Here is a 22,457-nt window from a genome sequence, read left to right as displayed (position 1 = left end):
AAATCACAATACACAATGTAGGAATCTGATGGAAGGGTATGGGTATGGTGAATGCCTGGTGAAAGTCATCTGCCAGCATGTGTATGCCAACAGTAAAATTCAGAGGCAGTGGTGTTATGGTGTTGTCATGTTTGTCATGGAGGGGGCTTGCACGTCTTGTTGTTTTGCATGGCACTATCACAGGACAGGCCTACATTGATGTTTTAAGCACTTTCTTGCTTCCCACTGTTGAAGAGCAATTCGGTGATGGCGATTGCATCTTTCAACACAAACAAGCACCTGTTCATAATGCAAGGCCTGTGGCGGAGTGGTTACAAGACAATAACATCCCTGTAATGGACTGGCCTGCATAGAGTCCTGGCCTGAATCCTATGGAACACCTTTGAGACGTTTTGGAACACCGACTTCATGCCAGGCCCCACCGACCAACATCGATACCTCTCCTCAGTGCAACACTCCATGAAGAATGGGCTGCCATTCCCCAAGAAACCTTCCAGCACCTGACTGAATGTATGCCTGTAAGAGTGGAAGCTGTCATCGAGGCTAAGGGTTGGCCAACACCATATTGAATTCCAGTATTACCAATGGAGGGTGCCATAATTTGTAAGTCATTTTCAGCCAGGTGTCTGAGTACTTTTGATCACATAGTGTACAAGTCACATTGCTAAATAGTTGAACTTTTCTTTCTGTTTACTACTGCCTAAAAGCAGTCATGCTATGGCAACCAAATAATTTGTAGTTAATGTCAAAATTCATCCACAACACTCCCATACTGACTATGGAAACCGCTATCTTACCCTTTGTTAGAATTAAACTGGGTCATCATACATTTTGTTCTCAAAACAGATACAACATTGAAATTTGTAGAAAAAGGAAGAGAGTGCTACTCACTAAATCCAAGCCAGTCATTACTAAGTGCGGTATCATGTGCTATTAGCTGCCCAAACTGTGTCAACAGAAGAGTATTGGAATCATCATTAAAATCACCAGTGGGTAGTAAGTTCTGTCTGAGAATTCTGGCATTTGGGAGCTCTTTGCCTGTTACTGACTTCCTTGGTACATTGATACCTGCAAAGAAAACATATGTACCATCACTGTTCCAAAGGTCACATTAAAGCACAAATCTTCAGAGAGATGAGGAACTGTTAGTTTAAAGAATTAACCTGCAGTGACTACTTCTACCAATATATGTATAATTTGAGTCATTCCATTTACCTGAAGGCTGTCCTATATGATGTGTGAATGAGTTTATGTAAATGAGACTTTATCTGAAACTGTTTTTATCATCAGCAACAAATACCAGTAAGGAGTAAATATATATGAAAATAACTACAGGAATTCCAAGATTTTTGAAGAGGACACTGCATTACATATGGCTTCATACTTTACAAAGCATTCTTATTGCTTTGTTTACCTTGTGCAGGAGTAAATAGTTTATGAACAGTACAAATATTAGAACTACGTAGCAGACTCCACTCTGTAGCATTTGCTATTCATGTGACAGCAACCATTTGTAAAGAGGCACTAAAGTGGCTTACTGCTGCTATTTCCTTTTAGTTACAAAATACGAAATTATATTCTAGGGCAGTAAGACAACCAAAGAGAGCTTTTTCCATTCAAGAGAAGGTCGTCAGGGTCATGAACAGAGCTCATGCCAGACACTCTTGCAGAGATTTTTTCCAACAATTGGGAATCTTCACCAAGCCATGCCAGGACAATCTCTCAATAATTGTAAAAAAAATAACACATTTTATCGACTTAACAGTGCATAACAGGATTTACATAGTGAGATAAAAAACCTCACAATTACGCACAGAGGAGTAATTTACTGAAGCATAAAGATATACAATTCCCTATCAGCTCATGTCAAATTTACTAGTGGTGTCTTGTCAAAATTAAAAAGAAAATATCTAAAGCATTATCACGTACAAAAGTCCCACTCTACAGTGAATATTTTGACATCTTCTTCTGTAGTGATCCATGTGAGGATTAGTTGGCAGCAGTTAAGCTTTTCGTGTATTTCAAGTTTGATCTTCATTTCTCCATACACCTTACATGACATATTGTCTTCCATAACTTGGTCTATGTAGCTTAGCTGTGGTTTTCTTTTAGGTCTCCTTCCATTAATATATCCTCCAGTGACTGTTTCCAGGGGTCCCTAGTATATATGGTGTGCCTACCCATTTAGATGCACTCTTCTTTTCACAACTGATTTCTATACCCCTCCCTTCTCACCCTATCTTTTAAGGACCTCTTAGTTTGTTATCATAACAGTGGAATTTATTTTGAGCACACATCTTTAATACCACACCTTGAGATAATGTAAGTTTCTTCTCTTCCTCAGGTCCCTGAGTTCAGGTTCACAGCCACAACATGCCACACATTTTTGCACCATAAAATACTTTATAAGTTTTGAGGTATTCATAATCATTTATAGCTCAAAAATATTTGAACCTATTAACATAATACAAGGGGTGTTCAATAAGTAATGCGACAAACTTTTTTTGTCAGCCAATGTCAGTTGAAAAAAAATGCAGAATTTGTTATGGGACATCATGGAATATTACTGCCCCGGCCCCAATAGTTTCATGAAGTTTTGATACCTGGCAGCAATATACTTGGTTTTGAAAATGCCATCTGTAACAGAGGGGTGCTCCAAGTGGAGAGCTGTCATTGAGTTTCTTTTGGTGGAAAATCAGAGTATCACAGATATTCATAGGTGTTTTCAGTATGCCTACAGACTTGGCACCGAATAAAAGCACGGTGAGTCATCATTGCAATGTGGTCGTGCAAACATTTCTGATATCCTACATGTTGGACAGCCACGTACAGCTGTGACCCCTGCAATGTTGGAAAGTGCAGCCACTCTCTTTCACTATAATCAATGGGCTACAATCAACCACCTTGCTGCTCAACTAGATGTCCCTGTTGGCAGTGTTGGCACACTCATCCACCAGCTGGGGTACTCAAAAGGGTGCCCACTGTGTTTCTCGCCACCTAGCAGAAGACCACAAAGAGCAATGAAGGACAATCTGTGTGGGAGTGCAGTACTGCTTGTGTGTTACAAGACTGATTGTGACAATTTTTTGTCAAACATTACCACAGGTGACAGAACACGGATTCATCACTTTGCACCAGAAACAAAATGGCAATGTATGGAATGGCACCACATCACCTCTCCTCTAAAGAAAAAGTTCAAAGTCGCACCCTCAACTGGTAAAGTTAAGGTGATGGTTCCAGAATGAGATTTTCACTCTGCAGCGGAGTGTGCGCTGATATGAAACTTCCTGGCAGATTAAAACTAACTGTGTGCCCGACCGAGCCTCGAACTCGGGACCTTTGCCTTTCACGTGCAAGTGCTCTACCATCTGAGCTACCAAAGCACGACTCACTCCCAGTCCTCACAGCTTTACTTCTGCCAGTATCTCGTCTCCTACCTTCCAAACTTAACAGAAGCTCTCCTGCAAACCATGCAGAACTAGCAATCCTGAAAGAAAGGATATTGCGGAGACATGGCTTAGCCACAGCCTGGGGGATGTTTCCAGAATGAGATTTTCACTCTGCAGTGGAGTGTGCGCTGATATGAAACTTCCTGGCAGATTAAAACTGTGTGCCCAACCGAGCCTTGAACTTGGGACCTTTGCCTTTCGCGGGCAAGTGCTCTACCATCTGAGCTACCGAAGCACAACTCACGCCCAGTCCTCACAGCTTTACTTCTGCTAGTATCTCATCTCCTATCTTCCAAACTTAACAGAAGCCAGGAAGTTTTAAGGTGATGGTGTTCTGTGACCCTGGTGGGTTATTCTTTTTTGATGTGCTCCTTGTGGTGCAGTGACCAACTCTAAAGTGTGTTATCCTATTTTCAGGACATTGAAGAAACAATTTCAGCATGTTCATGATCACAAAAATGCAAACTAACCTTTCCTTCTCCAGGGCAATGCAAGGCCTCACACAAATGTGCAAGCCTGAAAGGACACCAAAAAACTTTATTGGACTGTTTTTCCTCATCCACTCTATTACCAAGACCTCATACCTGACTTCCATATATTTGGCCCAATGATGGATGATGAGTAGGTTATTGATGTAGGAAGACATTGGCACAAACATTGACGAGTAAAGTGGTACCATACGGGTAGCAGCCCTTCCCAGTAAGATGACATAAGGTCACATTGAATGGAGATTATGTTGAAAAATAGAGTTTTATAGCCAAAAGAGTGGGGAATGATATGGTGTATTGGAATCACGAATAAAACTAACCTGCTTTCAGAAAAAATGTGTTGCTGGATGCCCCAAGTAAATGAGAACTATACCCGGGCCGCTGAAACATTGCACTTGACGTTTGCGCATGAAGTTGGCAGCGTAACAGAGTAACAAGTGAAGAATGATAGGCGCTAGGCGTTCAACGTGGGGCGCCAGCCAATCACAGCGCAGTGAGCACAGCTGTTACTCACGTGCTGTGACGTCAAAGTTCCCTCGTTGCCGGCTTTGTTTAGTGAATGTGTATACAACGTGAATTGTATGTTGTTTACCGCGTGTTTTCATTGTACTGTGTGCTATATCGTTGTGACTTTTGTTACGTTGTGAGTGTACATACTTGGAAAATGCCACCGAAAAGACTTCGTTCACTTAGTGACAATCCTTTGCGTCGAGGGGTGCCGCTAAACAGCCAGGCACTGGAGTTATTACGCAGAACCCGTGAGTTTTACGAGCAGGAGAAGAACTACGTAAGCATTCATGGACAGCCATCAATTCCTGCCGACAAAGTGGTGGAACGTACGTCGAAAACTCTTGGTATTAGTGCAAGAACCGTAGTAAGTAAGGGAGTATTACTACAAAACTTGGAAGATACTGAAGTGAGCCGTAATGATTCCGAGCTGTCTGGATCAAATAATACATTTTTATCAACCCGGGAAAGAAGAAAAAGCGGCCTAGTCCTATCACAGATTCAGATTCTTTCCAGACTGATGCAATTCGTAGGCATGTTTATGCTTACTACAGCAGAAAAGAGTATCCGACTGTAGCTAAGTTATTAATCTCTTTAAAAGAAAGTGAACTCTTCAGGGGTGGTAAAACATCATTAAAAATAGTGCTAAAAAATATGGGTTTCCGTTACAAAACGCTAGACGGACGCAAAGTACTGTTAGAGAGGGCACATATTGTTACCGCTCGTAGTATTTTCTTGCACAAACTTGTGGGCAGAGACATTCATTCCATAATTTGGCTAGACGAAACGTGGGTTAATGCCAGGGAAGCTGTCAGTAAATGTTGGACGGATAACACACCCAGCAGTAGCGGCCATCAGCCGACGGGAAGAGGAGCTAGATTAATTGTGGTTCATGCAGACTCCTCCAGTGGTTTTGTCCCTGACGCACTTTTAGTTTTTAGATCGAAAAAGACTGGTGATTACCATGAAGATATGGATCACACACGATTTGTTGAGTGGTTCAGGAACCTTTTAAAACAATTTCCTGTCCCCACAACAATTGTAATGGACAATGCTCTATATCATTCGGTGATACAGAACAAAGCCCCAACCACAAATGATCGGAAAGAAGTTATGGTGCAGTGGTTACAGGCTCGAAATATTGCAGCGGATATGAGTATGACAAAGGTTCTGTTGTATTCTCTTGTTAAAGAAAATAAGCCTACGACACCTACATATGTAGTAGACGAAATTGCCAAGGAGCAGGGTCATACTGTAATAAGGCTGCCACCATATCACTGCCATTTCAACCCTATTGAGTTAATATGGAGTGATGTAAAAATGTATGTAAGGAACAACAACAAGTCCTTTACATAACAGAGGTGGAAAAGCTGTTGCGTGAAGCTCTTGTGACTGTGGATGCAGCCTCATGGAGAAAAAAAGTAGAGCACGTCGAGAAGCTTATACGAGCAGCACAGACAATAGAAGGAATTATCAGTGGCCATGAACAATTAATGATTTGTCTTGCTGATGACGACGATGAAGACGGTTTTGGCGATGAGTCGGACAACAGTGACGATGGCGAGCTGGATGGAATTGCGCCATTATCGCTGTAAATTGGTGAGTGATAAATTACTAATATTGGTTATTTATTGCAATCTCTGTTATTTATTTTGTAAACTACGTACATTATTGATTTGAAAGTACCAGTCGTCAGATGCTTGTTTTTTTGTATTTCTTTGCTCCGTTATCGAAAGGGTGCACAGTTATGCTTTTACATGTATTGTTATACGGTTGTTTACTTCCTGTCGTAGTACAACTAAAAACGAGTTTTTATATGCACTGTAATTGCTCAATCGCTTGCATTTACGAGACGGGACGGAAAACTGTATCGTCTGCTGTGTGTATAGAGGCTGCTGTTGCAACATCGCTATTACAGTGTAGCCAACCTAAATAGACAAAAAGCGAACTGTCAAGTGCAATGTTTCGCCGGCGGGGGTATAACTGATATTATGATGTTCTGGGATTAACATAATCAACTAAAAAGTATATGACTAGTGCAGTGTGTCTTTAACTTATCATGGTCTTTTTTTGCTTCCTATTCTGCTTTGTTCAATAATGTTTAAGCATGTGTCTAAGATATCTGAGCACAAGGGAGTGGAGGTCATTACACTGTCATTCTGTGTATGTATTTTATATTTTTGACATACTGTCGCCACATAACTGTTGAAGCCACAGAAGCAATTATGTTCTTGTAGATAGGTTATCTGCTGAAATTTGCACAGATATGTACTGTCATGACTACCATGCATAACCTACTGCTCACCATTGACATTGCTGTCCAGGACATCAGCAGCAAGGCCAAGGTTCTACATCTATCTCCTGTACTTCAAACATTGGATTCCATGCCACAAGTCAATCTGATTTGCGATATCAGGGCAACAATCGTGCTGGCCATGAAGTCGGTTACAGTGATGCAACCACAGAGCACTGTTTCACACAGATGTGCAATGGTATTAAGTGTCTCTAAGGATGTGTGACTTTGCTCATGGGCCCTCCATCTGCACGTACGAGAGCAACACACATTCCTCTCATCGGCTCTCGTGGTCTTCCTGCATTGTGTTTGCAAATTACAGTTATTCCTGAGCAACCAGATGTTTGGTTTGCAATAACAGAAAACATTTTTGTTTCTAATGATGACTGTCAAAATTTAGTATATGACCTCCATAACATGGAGGTGAATTACAAAACAAATCATGACCTACAAGTGGTCCGCAAAACGTTAGAGCAGCTTAGGATGCCTCCACATTGTGACTGTGTTCCACACACAGCAGTGTCCACAGTCAAACAGGGGCCAATAAAGCCACAGGATGTGGCCACACACACTACGTGCTCCATATCCAAACTAATCCCTGGTTCACCAGTTTTGTCAAGTGCCAGTCAGATCGCGCCGGAACGACAACTATCAATTTCTGATGGCTCCATGATGGCACTGAGGGAATCAACACCTCACGTCACTTCCCTGCTGTCTCCTATTGATGGTGCTAATCCTGATCATCACTACAGAACTAGTGGCTGTCACCAACTGCAGTTATGTGTCCATCATTCCCAGCCACCCAGACATAACCTGGCTGCAAGGTCAAATTGAAACTCTCTCTCATCCACAGTGTTCCACACTTAGGGGAGGGTGAGGCTGTGTGGGAGTGACATAATTGACTAACTGATATGTTACAGAGGAATTACAGACCTTGGCAGCATGCATCATTGATTGAAATCAATGGGGAGAGTTGAAAATTTCTGTCAGACCGGGAGTTGAACAGGGGTCTCCTGCTTACTAGGCAGACCCTGAGTCATTCAGAGACAGTGGCCATTGAAATTCACTGACTACCCTAGCAAGCCTCCTGTCAGATCCAAAGTCTCATCTTATCCACACACTACAAATGTAGTGCCCCTTATCCATTATACTGCCGGATCAAAAATAGCATCTGTTTATCATGTTCTTCATTGCTTCCTGTTCTGCTTTAGTTACTGATGTTTATGCATGTCTCTTTTGTGTCTGTGCACAATAAAGTGGATATCACTGCACCAATATTCCATGTATGTATATTATATGTGGGAGGTAGTTCCCTACAATGTAATGAAGCACTAACTTCACTGTAATATCCTACAGAAGTTATTGATACATTATAATATCCTAACATTTGAGATATGATACAAAGATTCTGTACATGGCTCAGTAAAAGTGCGTCATTGTTGTTAACATAACAACTTATTATTGGTATTCCATTATTCATTATTACTGCTATAAAATTCTGGCTGTAAAATCACATCTGCATTTAAGGGGACATGGTACGTGAAATTCGTTGAAATTTGACATTTTCTGTTTTCTACTCCATAATGTACTTTGAACTTTCCTGAACATTCTGGTATATGATACATTAAAATCAGACAATTGTGAGACCCTCAAATAATATTTTGAATGTTGACGTGTGACTGTCATATTTCACGGCTACACATATACTGCCACCGTAGAGCAGTCATATCTTGGGAACTACACAGTCTAGAAGGCAGTGAATTACTTTGTTTTGTGCCTACTGCTACGTCTCAGAAGTTGGCATTATGAATAAACAAATCAGTCCTTTGTTTTTGATACTAGTTTTCGTTGAAACTAGTGTGATTATTGGGTATTTTTGTAGTAAGCTAACTTCTATTGCTTTTCATACGTAAATAAAATAACTAAGCATGAAAGTAACTTCAAGAAATTCAAATTTTTGGGCAACAGATATGTGAGACCTGCATTTTCTTCTGAAGTACTTGAAAACATGTGTGCTAGTAGTGAAGGAAACCACGATAATGTTTCTGAAATGACCATGCCCCCTAGTGCATCGAAAAGGAAAGTAGCTTTAGAAATGGGTGACAGATAAAAGTAATGATATTATGGACAATAATGGAGGAAATCAAACCTATTTACAGAGATTTGGCAAATCCTGAGCTACTAAAGAAGTGTTTACATGGGAAGACCCAGAATGTGAATGAGTCCTTCAATAATGTTGTGTAGTGCCATGTGCCTAAAAATGTATTTGTTGGCCTTATGACTCTAAAGTTAGCTGTGTCTGATGCTGTAATAACATTTAATGGTGGAAACTATGAAAGAATTAAGGCTCTGGAGAAGTTATAGGTGAGATTTGGACAGAACACAGCTAAAGGACTGTGGGAACTGGATGAGCATTGTGTGCGTGATGCAGAGTTAGCTGCTCAGCAAATGACAAAAGAAGCAAGAAAGAAAAGGAGGAGGCAAGTACTGGGCTATTGTGACACTGAAGAAGGCACAGACTGCGGGGCAGAGCAATTCTAGTGCATAATAGACACAGAAATGTAAGACTGTATAAGAGTTTGTAATAAAAAGAGTTTTAAACCTCAATATCTCTGAACTACATTTTTTTGCAATAAATGACCCATTTTCTAAAAAAGTACTGATGGTAGAGACATAAAATTTTCACAGCATGCCAAGTGTGAGCTTCAACACATATGGAATTAGAATAATTAAAATATCCTGAGTTGTTTTGTTTTTATGTTAATTTATTTACTAAATTCTGTTGAAAAATCGAGTGTTTGGAAAAAAAAGATAACATGCCCCAAAATAAAATTTTAGTAATAATTCTAGTTCAGTGTATCTAGAAAGGTGCATTGAATAATTATGGAAAGTTGTAAGTTGGTGTCTTAAAAAGTTTCCAAGATTATGGGTCACAAAATTCTATAATTTAACATTGGCGGCATGGGACGTACAATGTTCCCTTAACAGAGTGTAATACACCTACAACATATGATAAGTTCTCCACTGAGCAAAATGCTCACAACATGGATAGATGGAATACAGAATTAACAAATTAAAAATAGTGATAGTTAATTAGTAATAGACCATACAAAATTAATACCTGAGAATTATATGTTACTGTTGGGGTGAAACTTGATTTGGTCAACATTTATGCAAATTGGCCCTCACAAGAAAGCTTATGATTTAAAATGAATGATTGTATGAATGAGCCTTACAAAAGTGTTTGTAAAGATGTGAACAAATAATCATATTTCGAAATTGGGGGTAACAACACATTGCCTCTACTATGAAAATGAGAATCTTTGCTGAAATAATATGTTATTGTATATTGGTACCTCTTTGCAATATTACTTCTTCTCCACCCTATTGAATGTCTAATTTTTGTAGATTAGTAAAAGAGCCCTTACCAATTTATTGAGTGTGTACATCCACTCAGCTGTAACTGATGTAAATCAGCTGTAATTATGAGTACTTTACAAAGCCTGTTAATACTTTTTCTTAATATTTTAGTGGAGTCTATTGCTTTTCATTGTTATACATAGCTTGATACACATTTCACAAGCTATTCATCTTCTATTAAATTTAAGATGTTAAAAATTAATATGCATCACTTAAAATTTTACTTTGTAATATTAGATAAAAGTATGTATATTAACACATGAAAGAAGGTTTACCATCATGGAACACTGAGCTCACAAGCCGTGGGTAAGCAGTTTCAGACATTCCCCATATTGGATGCTTGAGGTTATTACATGACCCATTGTATGTTCTGTAAATAGCAGATGCATTGCAGCTCAGACTTTGTGGAAAGTGGGATGGGTCTGCTGGAACCTGCATATCAATGAGAAGATCACCCACTTGCTCTTTCGATATATTAAACCTGTAAAAAAGGAAATATATCTCTCACAATTAATCTCTGAAGTATCCTATGAATTTACACCAACAGATCCAATTAACAATTTCTGTATTTCAGTATGTAACGATCAGGTCAATTTCAATATTGAAGTAAGTAATATATTATAAAATACACTAAGGACTTTCAAAAGACTTTGCCTTCATAAAATTTGATTTCAGACTTGTGCTTCCCTAAACAAATGTAATAATTTGATGTACAGAACAACAAAATTCTTTTCGGGTCTTTTTTGGCAGTTTTGTAGTGAATTTTTCCATATGTTTTGCTCTAATTTAATTGTGATATTAATGTATGGCTTGGTTGATGCCATAAGAGTGACACCACAGGCTATCATTACAAAACTTGTAGGTCAACTGAATGCGGACAGTGATACGGGCTGCGATTAATCTGATAATGACAGGGACAGCGAACACATGCTGTGCATCACTAGAGCTGTAACTGTATTTTAGCTCCAAATAATTGTATGGTGGCAACACTGGTGGCAGCCCTATTGGTATGACTGAGGCACACATTTTTGTTTGTGTTGGACATTATTGTAATAAAACACCAAACACATCTAAAGCTCCAATAAGTCAGATTCATTAGTGGTCAAATACGGAGTTCCCCGAGGTCCAATCCTGTTTTTGCTATATGTAAATGATTTAGATACAACAGTAATAAAAGGAAGCTATACCAGTTTCCACATGGCACCAGCATCTTAATTGCAAGAAGTGCCAAAGAAACCTCTGGAAAAAAAAAAAAAAAAACATTTAAGTTGTTACAAAGAATATAGTAGTGTATTCAGTGCAAACAATTTGATTATAAATTTTAAAAAAAGAAAAGAAAACTGTTGCAATGAATACATTCATCATCCAGACTAGAACATCAGCCAATAACCATACAGAAATAAACAGATAGACTATTGGAACATAAAAAGTACCAAATTTCTCTGTAGATGGACATTACAAAACATGAAATATGATACACATGAAGACTACATAAACAGAAAATGGAGTAAACATGTTTCATAATATAAAAACTAAGAAACTGTATATTATACAATGATATCAGGACTATGTATTTTGCTTATGCTCAATCAGTATTGAAATATGTTGTAGTATTTTGGGGAAAATATAATTAGTCTAATCAAATGGGTACACCAAAGCTCGTCATGCAGGCAACCATAAGTATTATGAGAGAAAAATGCCAGCATTGCACATAATGAATCTGTACACAGCTGCTACACTAGAAAAATGATGGATGTGTGCAACAGATGAACACAGCACTATTACAGAAAGTCATACTCCATCCTCCTATGCTCTGACTTTATAAAACTGTCTTTGTGTAATAGTCAGAGGGGTCCCGGCTGGAGGAGAGAATGTTGTGTTCTGGGGAATGGCTGGCTTGGTTCAAATGGCTCTGAGCACTATGGGACTTAACTGCTGAGGTCATTAGTGCCCTAGAACTTAGAACTACTTAAACCTAACTAACCTAAGGACATCACACACATTCATGCCCGAGGCAGGATTCGAACGTGCAACTGTAGCGGTCATATGGTTCCAGACTGTAGCGCATAGAAATGCTCGGCCACTCCGGCCAGCTATGGGGAATGTTTTTGTGGTATTCCCTACATGATGTCATCATTCTGAAAGGCACAATGGAGCAACACATGTTTGTACCTATCCTAATGCCCACATCCACCCCTACATGCAGTTTGTTATCTTTTCTCAGTACAATGGTGTCTTCCAGCATGACAGTGCAACGTCTCACGCGGATCATAGTGCACGTGTGCAGTTCAGAGCACTAGCATGAGTTTACAGTACTCCCCTGGCCAACAAACTCCACAGATTTAAACCCATTAGAGAATCTGTGGGACCACCTCGAGCAAGCTGTTCACACCACAGATCCTCAGATGAGAAACCTAAAGCAGCTGGCAATGGCTCTGAGTTTGCTTCGGTCCACATCCCTGTTGGTACCTTCCAGAACCTCACTGACACTCCTCCTGCATGTCCCGTGGTGGTGAGTGCTGCAAAAGGTGGTTATATAGGGTGATCAAAAACAATCAGGAAAGCTTGTAAGGGTTTTGCAGGGCAGGTTGTGCTGAAAAGTAATTGTTAAGAAAAAAATTCGATATGTTGTGCCATTTACAAGCTAATTAGGATTGAAGTTAGTCAATCAGGCCATTGCAAACCCAAATTCAAACAGCCTGCTGGAGACATCACCAAGCGTGTTCTTCATTTGGTTTTCTCAAACTGAATGAGAGAACAATGCAAAAATTGGGCATGGGATGGTAGTCAGGACCAAAATCGAGCCAAGGGCTGAGCAGTCTCATGTGCTATCATCTACGCTGGGAGAACAACTGACATTAACTGTGTATGGCAGGCTGCTTAAATTTGCACACAAAGGGGCCTGATCGGCTAGCTTCAGTGCTGAGTAACCTGGAAATGACACAACAAATCAAATTTCTTTTCTTAACAAATATTTCTCAGGGCAGCCTCCCCTGCAACAACCTTATAAGCTTTCCAGACTGTTTCTGACCACCCTATATACAGGATGAATTATGTAAGACGTAACAACTAATTTACACTGAAGCGCCAAAGAAACTGGTATAGGCATGCATATTCAAATTCAGAGATATGTAAACAGGCAGAATACAACTGTAAAGACAACAGGTGTCTCACACAGTTGTTAGATCTGTTACTGTTGCTACAGTGACAGATTATCAAGATTTAAGTGAGTTTGAATGTGGTGTTAGAGTCAGCGTACCAGCAATGAGACACAGCATCTTCAAGGTCACGACAAAGTGGGGAGTTTCCCAAACAATCATTTCACAAGTGTACTGTGAATATCAGGAATCTGGTAAAACATCAAATCTCTGACAACACTGCAGCTGGAAAAAGATTCTGCAAGAACGGGACCAATGATGGCTGAAGAGAATCATTCCACATGACAGAAGTGCAACAATTCCCCAAACTGATGCAGATTTGAGTGCTGGGCCATCACATCACACCCCACACCATTACAGAACCTCCACCAGCTTGAACATTCCCCTGTTAACATGCAGGGTCCATGGATTCATGAGCTTGTCTCCATACCTGCACATGACCATACGCTCGATACAATTTGAAACGAGACTCGTCCGACCAGGCAACATGTTTCCAGTCATCAACGGTCCAAAGTCAGTGTTGGCAGGCCCAGGCAAGGTGTAAAGCTTTGTGTGGTGCAGTCCTCAAAGTTACACAAGTGGACCTACGTCTCCAAAAACCAATACTGATGATGCTTCATTGAATGGTTTGCACACTGACTCTGGATGATGACCAAGCATTGAATCTGCAGCAGTTTGTGGAAGGGTTGTACTTGTGTCTTGCTTAATGATTCTCTTGAGTTGTCATTGCTCCTGTTCTTGCAGGATCTTTTTCCAGCCGCAGCAATGTCGGAGATTTGATATTTTACCAGATTCCTGATATTCACAGTACACTTGTGAAATGGTCATATGGGAAAATCCCTACTTCATCAGTGCCTTGGAGATGCTGTGTCACATCGCTCATGAGGTGACTATAACACCATGTTCACACTCACTTAAATCTTGATAACGTGCCATTGTTGCATCAGTAACAAATATAATGACTGCACTAGACTCTTGTTGTCTTATATAGGCACTGCTCACTGCAGAGCTGTATTCTGCATGTTTACGTATCTCTATATTTGAATACAAATGCCTACACCAGTTTGGTGCTACAGTGTACAAACTATTGCATATCAGCTTCGTCGAAAGAATACCACTACATACACTGTTGTCAGAAATGTGTATCAAGCCTACCTCTCTGGTTCTGCCATTGCACCTCTTTTTGTGTAAATTTGCAGCTAAGCAAAGACTTCTGACAAAGACCAATTGCGTAAATAAGGTTTCAGAACATGATGGAATGACTAGTACATAAAATTCAGCTACACAAGCTGATACCGTTAATGACAATTGTTCTCATACCATAGATGACTGCGAACGAGTTTACGATCCCTGCCTCCAATCATCATCCAATGAAGAACACATATGTGTGTGTGTGTGTGTGTGTGTGTGTGTGTGTGTGTGTGTGTGGTCCGTCATAGTTGAGTGGTCAGGGTGTCCAGTTGCCACATGTTCAATTTCAGGTACTGATAGGGATTTTTCCTTGGTGGAAGAACAAGAACAGAATGCAGTCAGTGCCAGATTGCCAGTTGAGGAGTTATTTAAGTAAGAAGTAGGAAATACAAAATCTCAGAATTTATCTCTGGGAAAGTATCGTGCTGATCCCACACATTCCACAGCTCTTCTGAATGGTCCATCAGTGCCAGAATATGGAACTGCTATGTATATCTATAGTGGACTGATCCATTCGATGGGTATGTAAAATTCTGCTTTAAAAATAATTTTCTTTTTTAATGGTAAACAAACTAACACTTTTTGTAATGCTGGGTATCACAGGAAAGATGTGGTAAGCAATATTTGTTAGGGCTTATGCCAGCTACACAAGCCAAAACCAAATTGCAGATATTTGAAAACACACCAGAGGAAATATGCCTGATGACTTTGGACATCCAGTGTGTGCCCCCCCCCCCCCCCCCCCACACACACACACACACAGGTATAATGCACAAATTCTAGGTATTGATCGATGAGAAGATACAGAACAAAAAAGGTCTAATGAACTTATGTCCAGGAATGCAAGGATTCAATGCTAGAGACTATTTATTCAATCATACTTTGTTACAGAGACTGTTGTCTAATACATGCTGTACCATGGAGCCATAGTTACAGTATGCACAGTTTCCTCCTACAGAGTCATACTGTTCCATATACATCATGCCCTAGCACCCTCTCCTGCCATTAGAATTGGTACCGTAATGTTGTGCCCAATTCACTTCTCTTGCTGACTCACCTTGTAGTGGCTGTGATACAGGATTGTGCAAAAAGGTTCCGTATTCGAATCGAGAGCTTGTTGACATGGTGTTTGCTTATGGAAAGGTGAACGGCAAAGGGTGGCAGGCAGAAATGTATCAGGAGACCTATAGCTATCACTGTTGACAACAAACACACCATTCAATGTTTGCAATGCTATTTGTCTGAGCAGAGTTGTTACAGAAAGCATGAAATCATGAAGGATGTACCCAAAATTTTTGGACACCAGACGTGGAGGAGAATGTGATTAACACTGTACAAAGTATCCGCCATGTCTGTACCAGGCTGTTGGCCCATTAGTACAGCATAAGCCAAACAACCATGAGGAACAGTGTCCATGACAATTGTTACTACCCTTATCAGTTGCAGCATGTGCAGGGCTTACTAGCAATAGACTTTCCTCACCGGGAGCAGTTTTGTCACTGGTTTCTTCACCAGGCTACCACAATACCGGGATTTGTGTTATCCGTCCTATTCACAGATGAGGCCATCTTTACTTGGTGTGGTGTCTTCAATATCCATAACCGTGATCTGTGGAACACCATGCAGAACCCCTATGGTATGGTGACAGCGAATCATCAGCATTGGTGCAGCAGGAATATCTGGGCTGGGATTGGCTACCATATTTTGGAACCAGTCTTCTTCCATGTCGCCTAACAGGCCAGAACTGTTGGCATTCCTTGCGACTGACTTTGCCTCCCCTGCTGGAAGAACTCCCATTGATCATTCAAAAGGTTATATGGCTGCTAGATGATGGTGGTCCAGCTCACCTAACCATTACCGTCTGCATGCATCTCAATTGTGTCTTCTGTGCTCATGCATTGAAAGAGGGGTTCCAGTTGAATGGTCTGCCTGTGCAATTTCTGGTTATGGGACCATACCAAAAGTATCATGTATGCAGACCTCATTCCAGATGTGGAGCCACTGGAGCAAGTTATTCATTCTGCCTTTGACACTGTTCGGATGGAGCACGGCCAATGTGAACGTGTGAGACGGAGCATGCTACAACACATATACACATGCATTGAGGTACATGGAAACAATTTTCAGCATATATTGTAATTGTTGTTGCATGATACAGTGTGTATTATACCACAGTCTCTTTAATAATGTATGATTGTATAAATGGTCTGTAGCATGGAAACTGTGCATTTCCGGACATAAGTTCATTAGATCTATTTTTGTTCTGTATCCTCTCATCAATCAATCCCTAGAGTTTGTACACAGTCGAAAAAAATATATGAGAGAGACAGGAAAGAGAGAGAGAGAGAGGGAAAACGCACTCACTTGTGCACTAGGAAATTAGCCAGTGCAGTGACATTGGCGAGGTCGTCAAGTGAATCCAGCACATGCTGCTTATCAGAGTCAGTGGACTCTTTGGTGATGAAGTTGTAGTGTTTGTACTCTGGTGTGGCAGGTGGCACAGGCAGGTGGTGCGACACCCACTGCTCATGTTTCTTCAGCGTCTCTGCTAGCCTGGATCCCCTCTGTAGTCCATGCCGCACTGCATCCCAAATTTCAGAGTCGCTCACGTTCAGGTCACCTGTAACACAAGGCTTGCGTCACCACTCCACACCTGACACAACGTACAAGCTGGGCCATGGACAGAGAGCATATTACACAGAGACGAGAAGCTTAATTGTGCCACAGTAGCCTGACAAAGCTAGCAAGTCGTCAAGACACTGGGCTCATATTTGTGAGGACAGCAGTTTAGTTATCTGGGTTTAGGTCTTCCATTTGTAACGGAGCTGGTCAATGGCCCTATTTTCACCAGAAATCAAAATACGTGATACACAATAGCATCTACATCTACATCTATATTTATACTCTGCAAGCCACCCAATGGTGTGTGGCGGAGGGCACTTTACGTGCCACTGCCATTACCTCCCTTTCCTGTTCCACTCGTGTATGGTTCACGGGAAGAATGACTGCCAGAAAGCCTCTATGCATGCTTGAATCTCTCTAATTTTACATTCGTGATCTCCTTGGGAGGTATAAGTAGGGGGAAGCAATATATTTGATACCTCATCCAGAAACGCACCCTCTCGAAACCTGGACAGCAAGCTACAGCGCGATGCAGAGCGCCTCTCTTGCAGAGTCTGCCACTTGAGTTTGCTAAACATCTCTGCAACGCTATCACGCTTACCAAATAACCCTGTGATGAAACGCGCCGCTCTTATTTGGATCTTCTCTATCTCCTATGTCAACCCGACCTGGTACGGATCCCACACTGGTGAGCAATACTCAAGCATAGGCCAAACGAGTGTTTTGTAAGCCACCTTCTTTGTTGATGGACTACATTTTCTAAGGTCTCTCCCAATGAATCTCAACCTGGCACCCACCTTACCAATAATTAATTTTATATGATCATTCCACTTCAAATCGTTCCGTATGCATACTCCCAGATATTTTACAGAAGTAACTGCTACCAGTGTTTGCTCTGCTATCATATAATCATACAATAAAGGATCCTTCTTTCTGTGTATTCGCAATACATTACATTTGTCTATGTTAAGGGTCAGTTGCCACTCCGTGCAACTTCTCTGTATACTACAGCATCATCCGCGAAAAGCTGCATGGAACTTCTGACACTATCTACCAGGTCATTTATATATATTGTGAAAAGCAATGGTCCCATAACACTCCCCTGTGGTATGCCAGATGTGACTTTAAAAACTCTTCAATCCATCCACACAGCTGGTCTGATATTCTGTAGGTTCTTAATTTGTTTATCAGGCGATAGTGCGGAACTGAATCGAACACCTTCCAGAAGTCAAGGAAAATGGCATCTACCTGAGTGCCTGTATCTAATATTTTCTGGGTCTCATGAACAAATAACGTGAGTTGGGTCTCACACGATCGCTGTTTCTGGAATCCATATTGATTCCTACAGAGTAGATTCTGGGTTTCCAGAAATGACGTGATACACAAGCAGAAAACATGTTGTAAAATTCTACAACAGATTGATGTCAGAGATATAGGCCTATAGTTTTGCGCATCTGCTCCATGACCCTTCTTGAAAACTGGGACTACCTGTGCTCTTTTCCAATCATTTGGAACCTTCCGTTCCTCTATAGACTTGCGGTACATGGCTGTTAGAAGGGAGGCAAGTTCTTTTGGGTACTCTGTGTAGAATCGAATTGGTATCCTGTCAGGTCCAGTGAACTTTCCTCTGTTGAGTGATTTCAGTTGCTTTTCTATTCCTTGGACACTTATTTTGGTGTCAGCCATATTTTCGTTCATGCAAGGATTTAGAGAAGCAACTGCAGTGTGGTCTTCCTCTGTGGAACAGCTTTGTAAAATGGTGTTTAGTATTTCAGCTTCACGCGTGTCATCCTCTGTTTCAATGCCATCATCATCCCAGAGTGTCTGGATATGCTGTTTCGATCCACTTACTGATTTAACGTAAGACCAGAACTTCCTAGGATTTTCTATCATGTCGGTACTAGATACTAATGGACACTCGGAGTACCTGATAGATAAAGAACACAGTGTACCCAATACATTTGGACAACCAGGTTACCAAATACAAAAAATACTTCAAAATCATTTAAATTCTTGTTTTCTTTGTCATGCTTGAATAAGTTATGGAAAACCATTTCACTTAGATAAAAATATACTAAACTATATTTTAAGAAAATATTTCAAAATGTAAAAGTTGTGTTCATTTTAATTTTGTAAGAAACTTTTGAAATGAATTAAATTTTAATTATTACTATTTAAATAAATATTAATTTGTAATATGAAGATATTCTTCAATATAAATGTTATAAAACTAAATTGAATTATAAATCGTATCTTTCAATGCAAAAATCGGTTTGCCATTCTAACATCTTTGAATTTCGATCTGCGAGGAGCATTACAAGTTGCTTTGTATCTGAGTAGCTTGTTGGTATGGAAATAATGGTTCATGTTGGATATTATTCTTGTAATGAGTGAGTCTGTTTTGTGCTGTTCTGTGATGAAAGTTGGAAGTGGTTTTAAGGAAATTGCTATTCTGATGTGCCATTGAAAATGAAATGCCTTATAGTGTGAAAGGAAAACTGCCTGTAAATAGCACACTTCACATACACATTTTGAAGATAAACTGTATCATTTTCAGCATGCAGGAATGTTATATCACTAGACACTGACAACCACAAGGATGAAGCATTTCAAGAAACTGAGACATTGAGTGAATTATTATTCACAAATATTATTTTATAAACAATTCATCCTCTCCTCGTATTTGTTCTAGGTAGTGAAGCAACTTCATGCAAACGGACATAAAGCTGCATTTTTGCCAGTTCTGCAGTAAAATAAATCTTGCAATATGAATGAGAAGGTTTGACATTCTTCCCTTAAAACACACTAGGATTGATCCCTTAAAACCACAGCAATTTTCAAGACAGCAACTTTCCTTCTAATTTGGTGGCTTAAATTGGAATAAAATGTGTACCTCAACTTGTTCCAAATACTTTATACTTTTTGATGGGATCTACCACCCCCCTCCCCCCCCAAACCATAAAATAGTTTTTTTGTTGTTGTTATGCATAGCCTGGATGCTAGTTTAAGTGGTAATATGACAATGTGAGCTGCTGGAGCCAACTAATGTGAACACAGGACAAAGGTTTGGTAATGCAGTTCTTCTTAGTCTTTCATGTGAAAGCTCAGGCCGGATGGAAAAAGCAATGAACACTTGCATGTAAAATACACTGAAATGACAAGGAAACTCATATAGGCAAGTGTACTCAAATACAGAGACATGTAAACAGGCAGAATACAGTCCTGCGGTCAGCAACGCCTATATAAGACAAGTCTCTGGCGCAGTTGTTAGATAAGTTCTGCTGCTACAATGGCAGGCTACCAAGATTTAAGTGAGTGTGAACATCATATTATATTTGACACAAAGGCGATGGGAGACAGCATGTCCAAGGTAGCGATGGATTGGGGATTTTCCCGTATGAACATTTCACGAGTGTACTGTGACTATCAAGAATACGATAAAACATCAAATCTCTGACATGGCTGCAGCCGGAAAAGGTTGCGGCAAGAACAGGAACAACGAAGATTGAAGAGAACCTTTAAAGGTGACAAAAGTGCAACCCTTCTGCAAATTGCAGCAGATTTCAATGCTGGGCCATCAACAAGCGTCAGCGTGTGAACGATTCGATGAAACATCGATACAGACTTTCCGAGTCAGAGGGCCACTCGTGTACCCTTCGTGACTGCACGACACAAAGCTGTATGCTTTGCCTGGTCCCATCAACAGTGACATTGAACTGTTGATGACTGGAAACATGTTGCATGGTCGGATGAGTCTCATTTCAAATTGTATTGAGTGTATGGACGTGCACAGGTATGGAGACAACCTTGTGAATCCATGGACCCTGCATGTCAGCAGGGGACTGTTAAAGCTGGTGGAGGCTCTGTAATTGTGGGGGCCGTGTGCAGTTGTAGTAATATGGCGCTCCTGATATGTCTAGATACAACTATGATAGGTGACATGTATGATCACTTGCATCCATTCATGTCCACTGAGCATTCCGACAAACTTGGGCAATTCCAGCAGGACAATGCGACACCCACACGTCCAGAACTGCTACAGAGTGGCTCCAGGAACACTCTTTGAGTTTAAATACTTCTGCTGGCCACCACACTCACCAAACATGAACATTATTGAGCATACTCGTATCTGGGATGTCTTGCAATGTGCTGTTCAGAAGAAATCTCCACACCCTCGTACTCTTACAGATTTATGGACAGCTCAGCAGTATTCATGGTGTCAGTTACCTCCAAAATACTCCAGACAGTCGAATCCACACCATGTCGTGTTTTGGCACTTTTGTGTGCTTACGGGTGCCCTACATGATATTAGGCAGGTGTACCAGTTTCTTCGGCTCTTCAGTATATTAAACAGTTAGACATATGCAGGCTAAGTGCTGTCATTATGTTGATACATTTAAAGCGTTTTCTGCAGAACTGTCTTGGTGGTAATCCTACTAGACATCTAACTCCTTTTCTATCACTTGAAAATATATTTAGCTCCAGCAGAACTGCTCCAGTGCAATATTCCATCTTGCAGTTGTGAATGGTAAAGCAAAATACACTGCCAGAAAAAAATTGGTACACCCTTTCAGAGGTTCCCAATTCACTCTTGATTTATTGCTGCAACAGTGCAACACTGGACTCACATTCGGGAGAACAACGGTTCAATCCTGCGTCCGGCCATCCTGATTTAGGTTTTCCGTGATTTCCCTAAATCGCTCCAGGCAAATACTGGGATGGTTCCTTTGAAAGGGCACAGCCGACTTCCTTCCTCGTCCTTCCCTAAACCGATGAGACCGATGACCTCGCAGTTTGGTCTCTTCCCTCAAAACAGCCCAGCCCCAGCCCAGCAACAGTGCATATGGACTACATGAAATGATTACATTTATAGATTAATAGCACATACAGTTCTAAGGTATCAGGTATTGACCCACGCTGAAAGACTCATATTAATAAGCAGTATTGCCTCCACAGGCAGCAATGCAGGTGCTGACTCTGGCATCCAGTCGATCATACAGACAGCGAAAAATGTCCTGGGATACATTATGCCATGTCTGCTTGTCCTGTTCACGTAGTTCTGTAAGAGCTGTTGGTTGACAAGCCACATCAGTCACTTCTCGTCCCATCATATCCTACAAGTTCTCGAATGGAGAAAAACCTAGAGATTGTGCTGGCCAGGAAAGTTACTGCACATCTTACAGAGCACATTGGATTTCACAGGCAGTGCATGGGTGAGCATTATCCTGTTGGAACAGAACATCACTTTCCCATTGTAAGAATGGCAAAAGAGCGGGTTTAACAACATTCTTGATGTACCGAGCGCTTGTTAGTGTCCCCACCAGTAACA

General features: G+C 40.7%; 1 protein-coding gene across 1 annotated transcript in view; it reads right to left on the bottom strand.

The window, feature by feature from the left end:
* Positions 1–22,457, bottom strand: part of LOC124717212 (peroxidase-like) — a 216,143-nt gene that overhangs the window by 70,296 nt on the left and 123,390 nt on the right. Inside the window, exons 3-5 of the mRNA XM_047243999.1 lie at positions 16,871–17,126; positions 10,433–10,638; positions 892–1,068 (exon numbers count right to left, since the gene is read on the bottom strand). Of these exons, the coding sequence (XP_047099955.1) occupies positions 892–1,068; positions 10,433–10,638; positions 16,871–17,126 (639 nt within the window). The remainder of the gene's footprint in view (positions 1–891; positions 1,069–10,432; positions 10,639–16,870; positions 17,127–22,457) is intronic.

Source organism: Schistocerca piceifrons, chromosome 9, assembly GCF_021461385.2.
Source record: "Schistocerca piceifrons isolate TAMUIC-IGC-003096 chromosome 9, iqSchPice1.1, whole genome shotgun sequence".
Taxonomy (NCBI): domain Eukaryota; kingdom Metazoa; phylum Arthropoda; class Insecta; order Orthoptera; family Acrididae; genus Schistocerca; species Schistocerca piceifrons.
The sequence above is the reverse complement of the archived record's forward strand: the minus strand, read 5'-3'. Positions and strand labels throughout refer to the sequence as shown.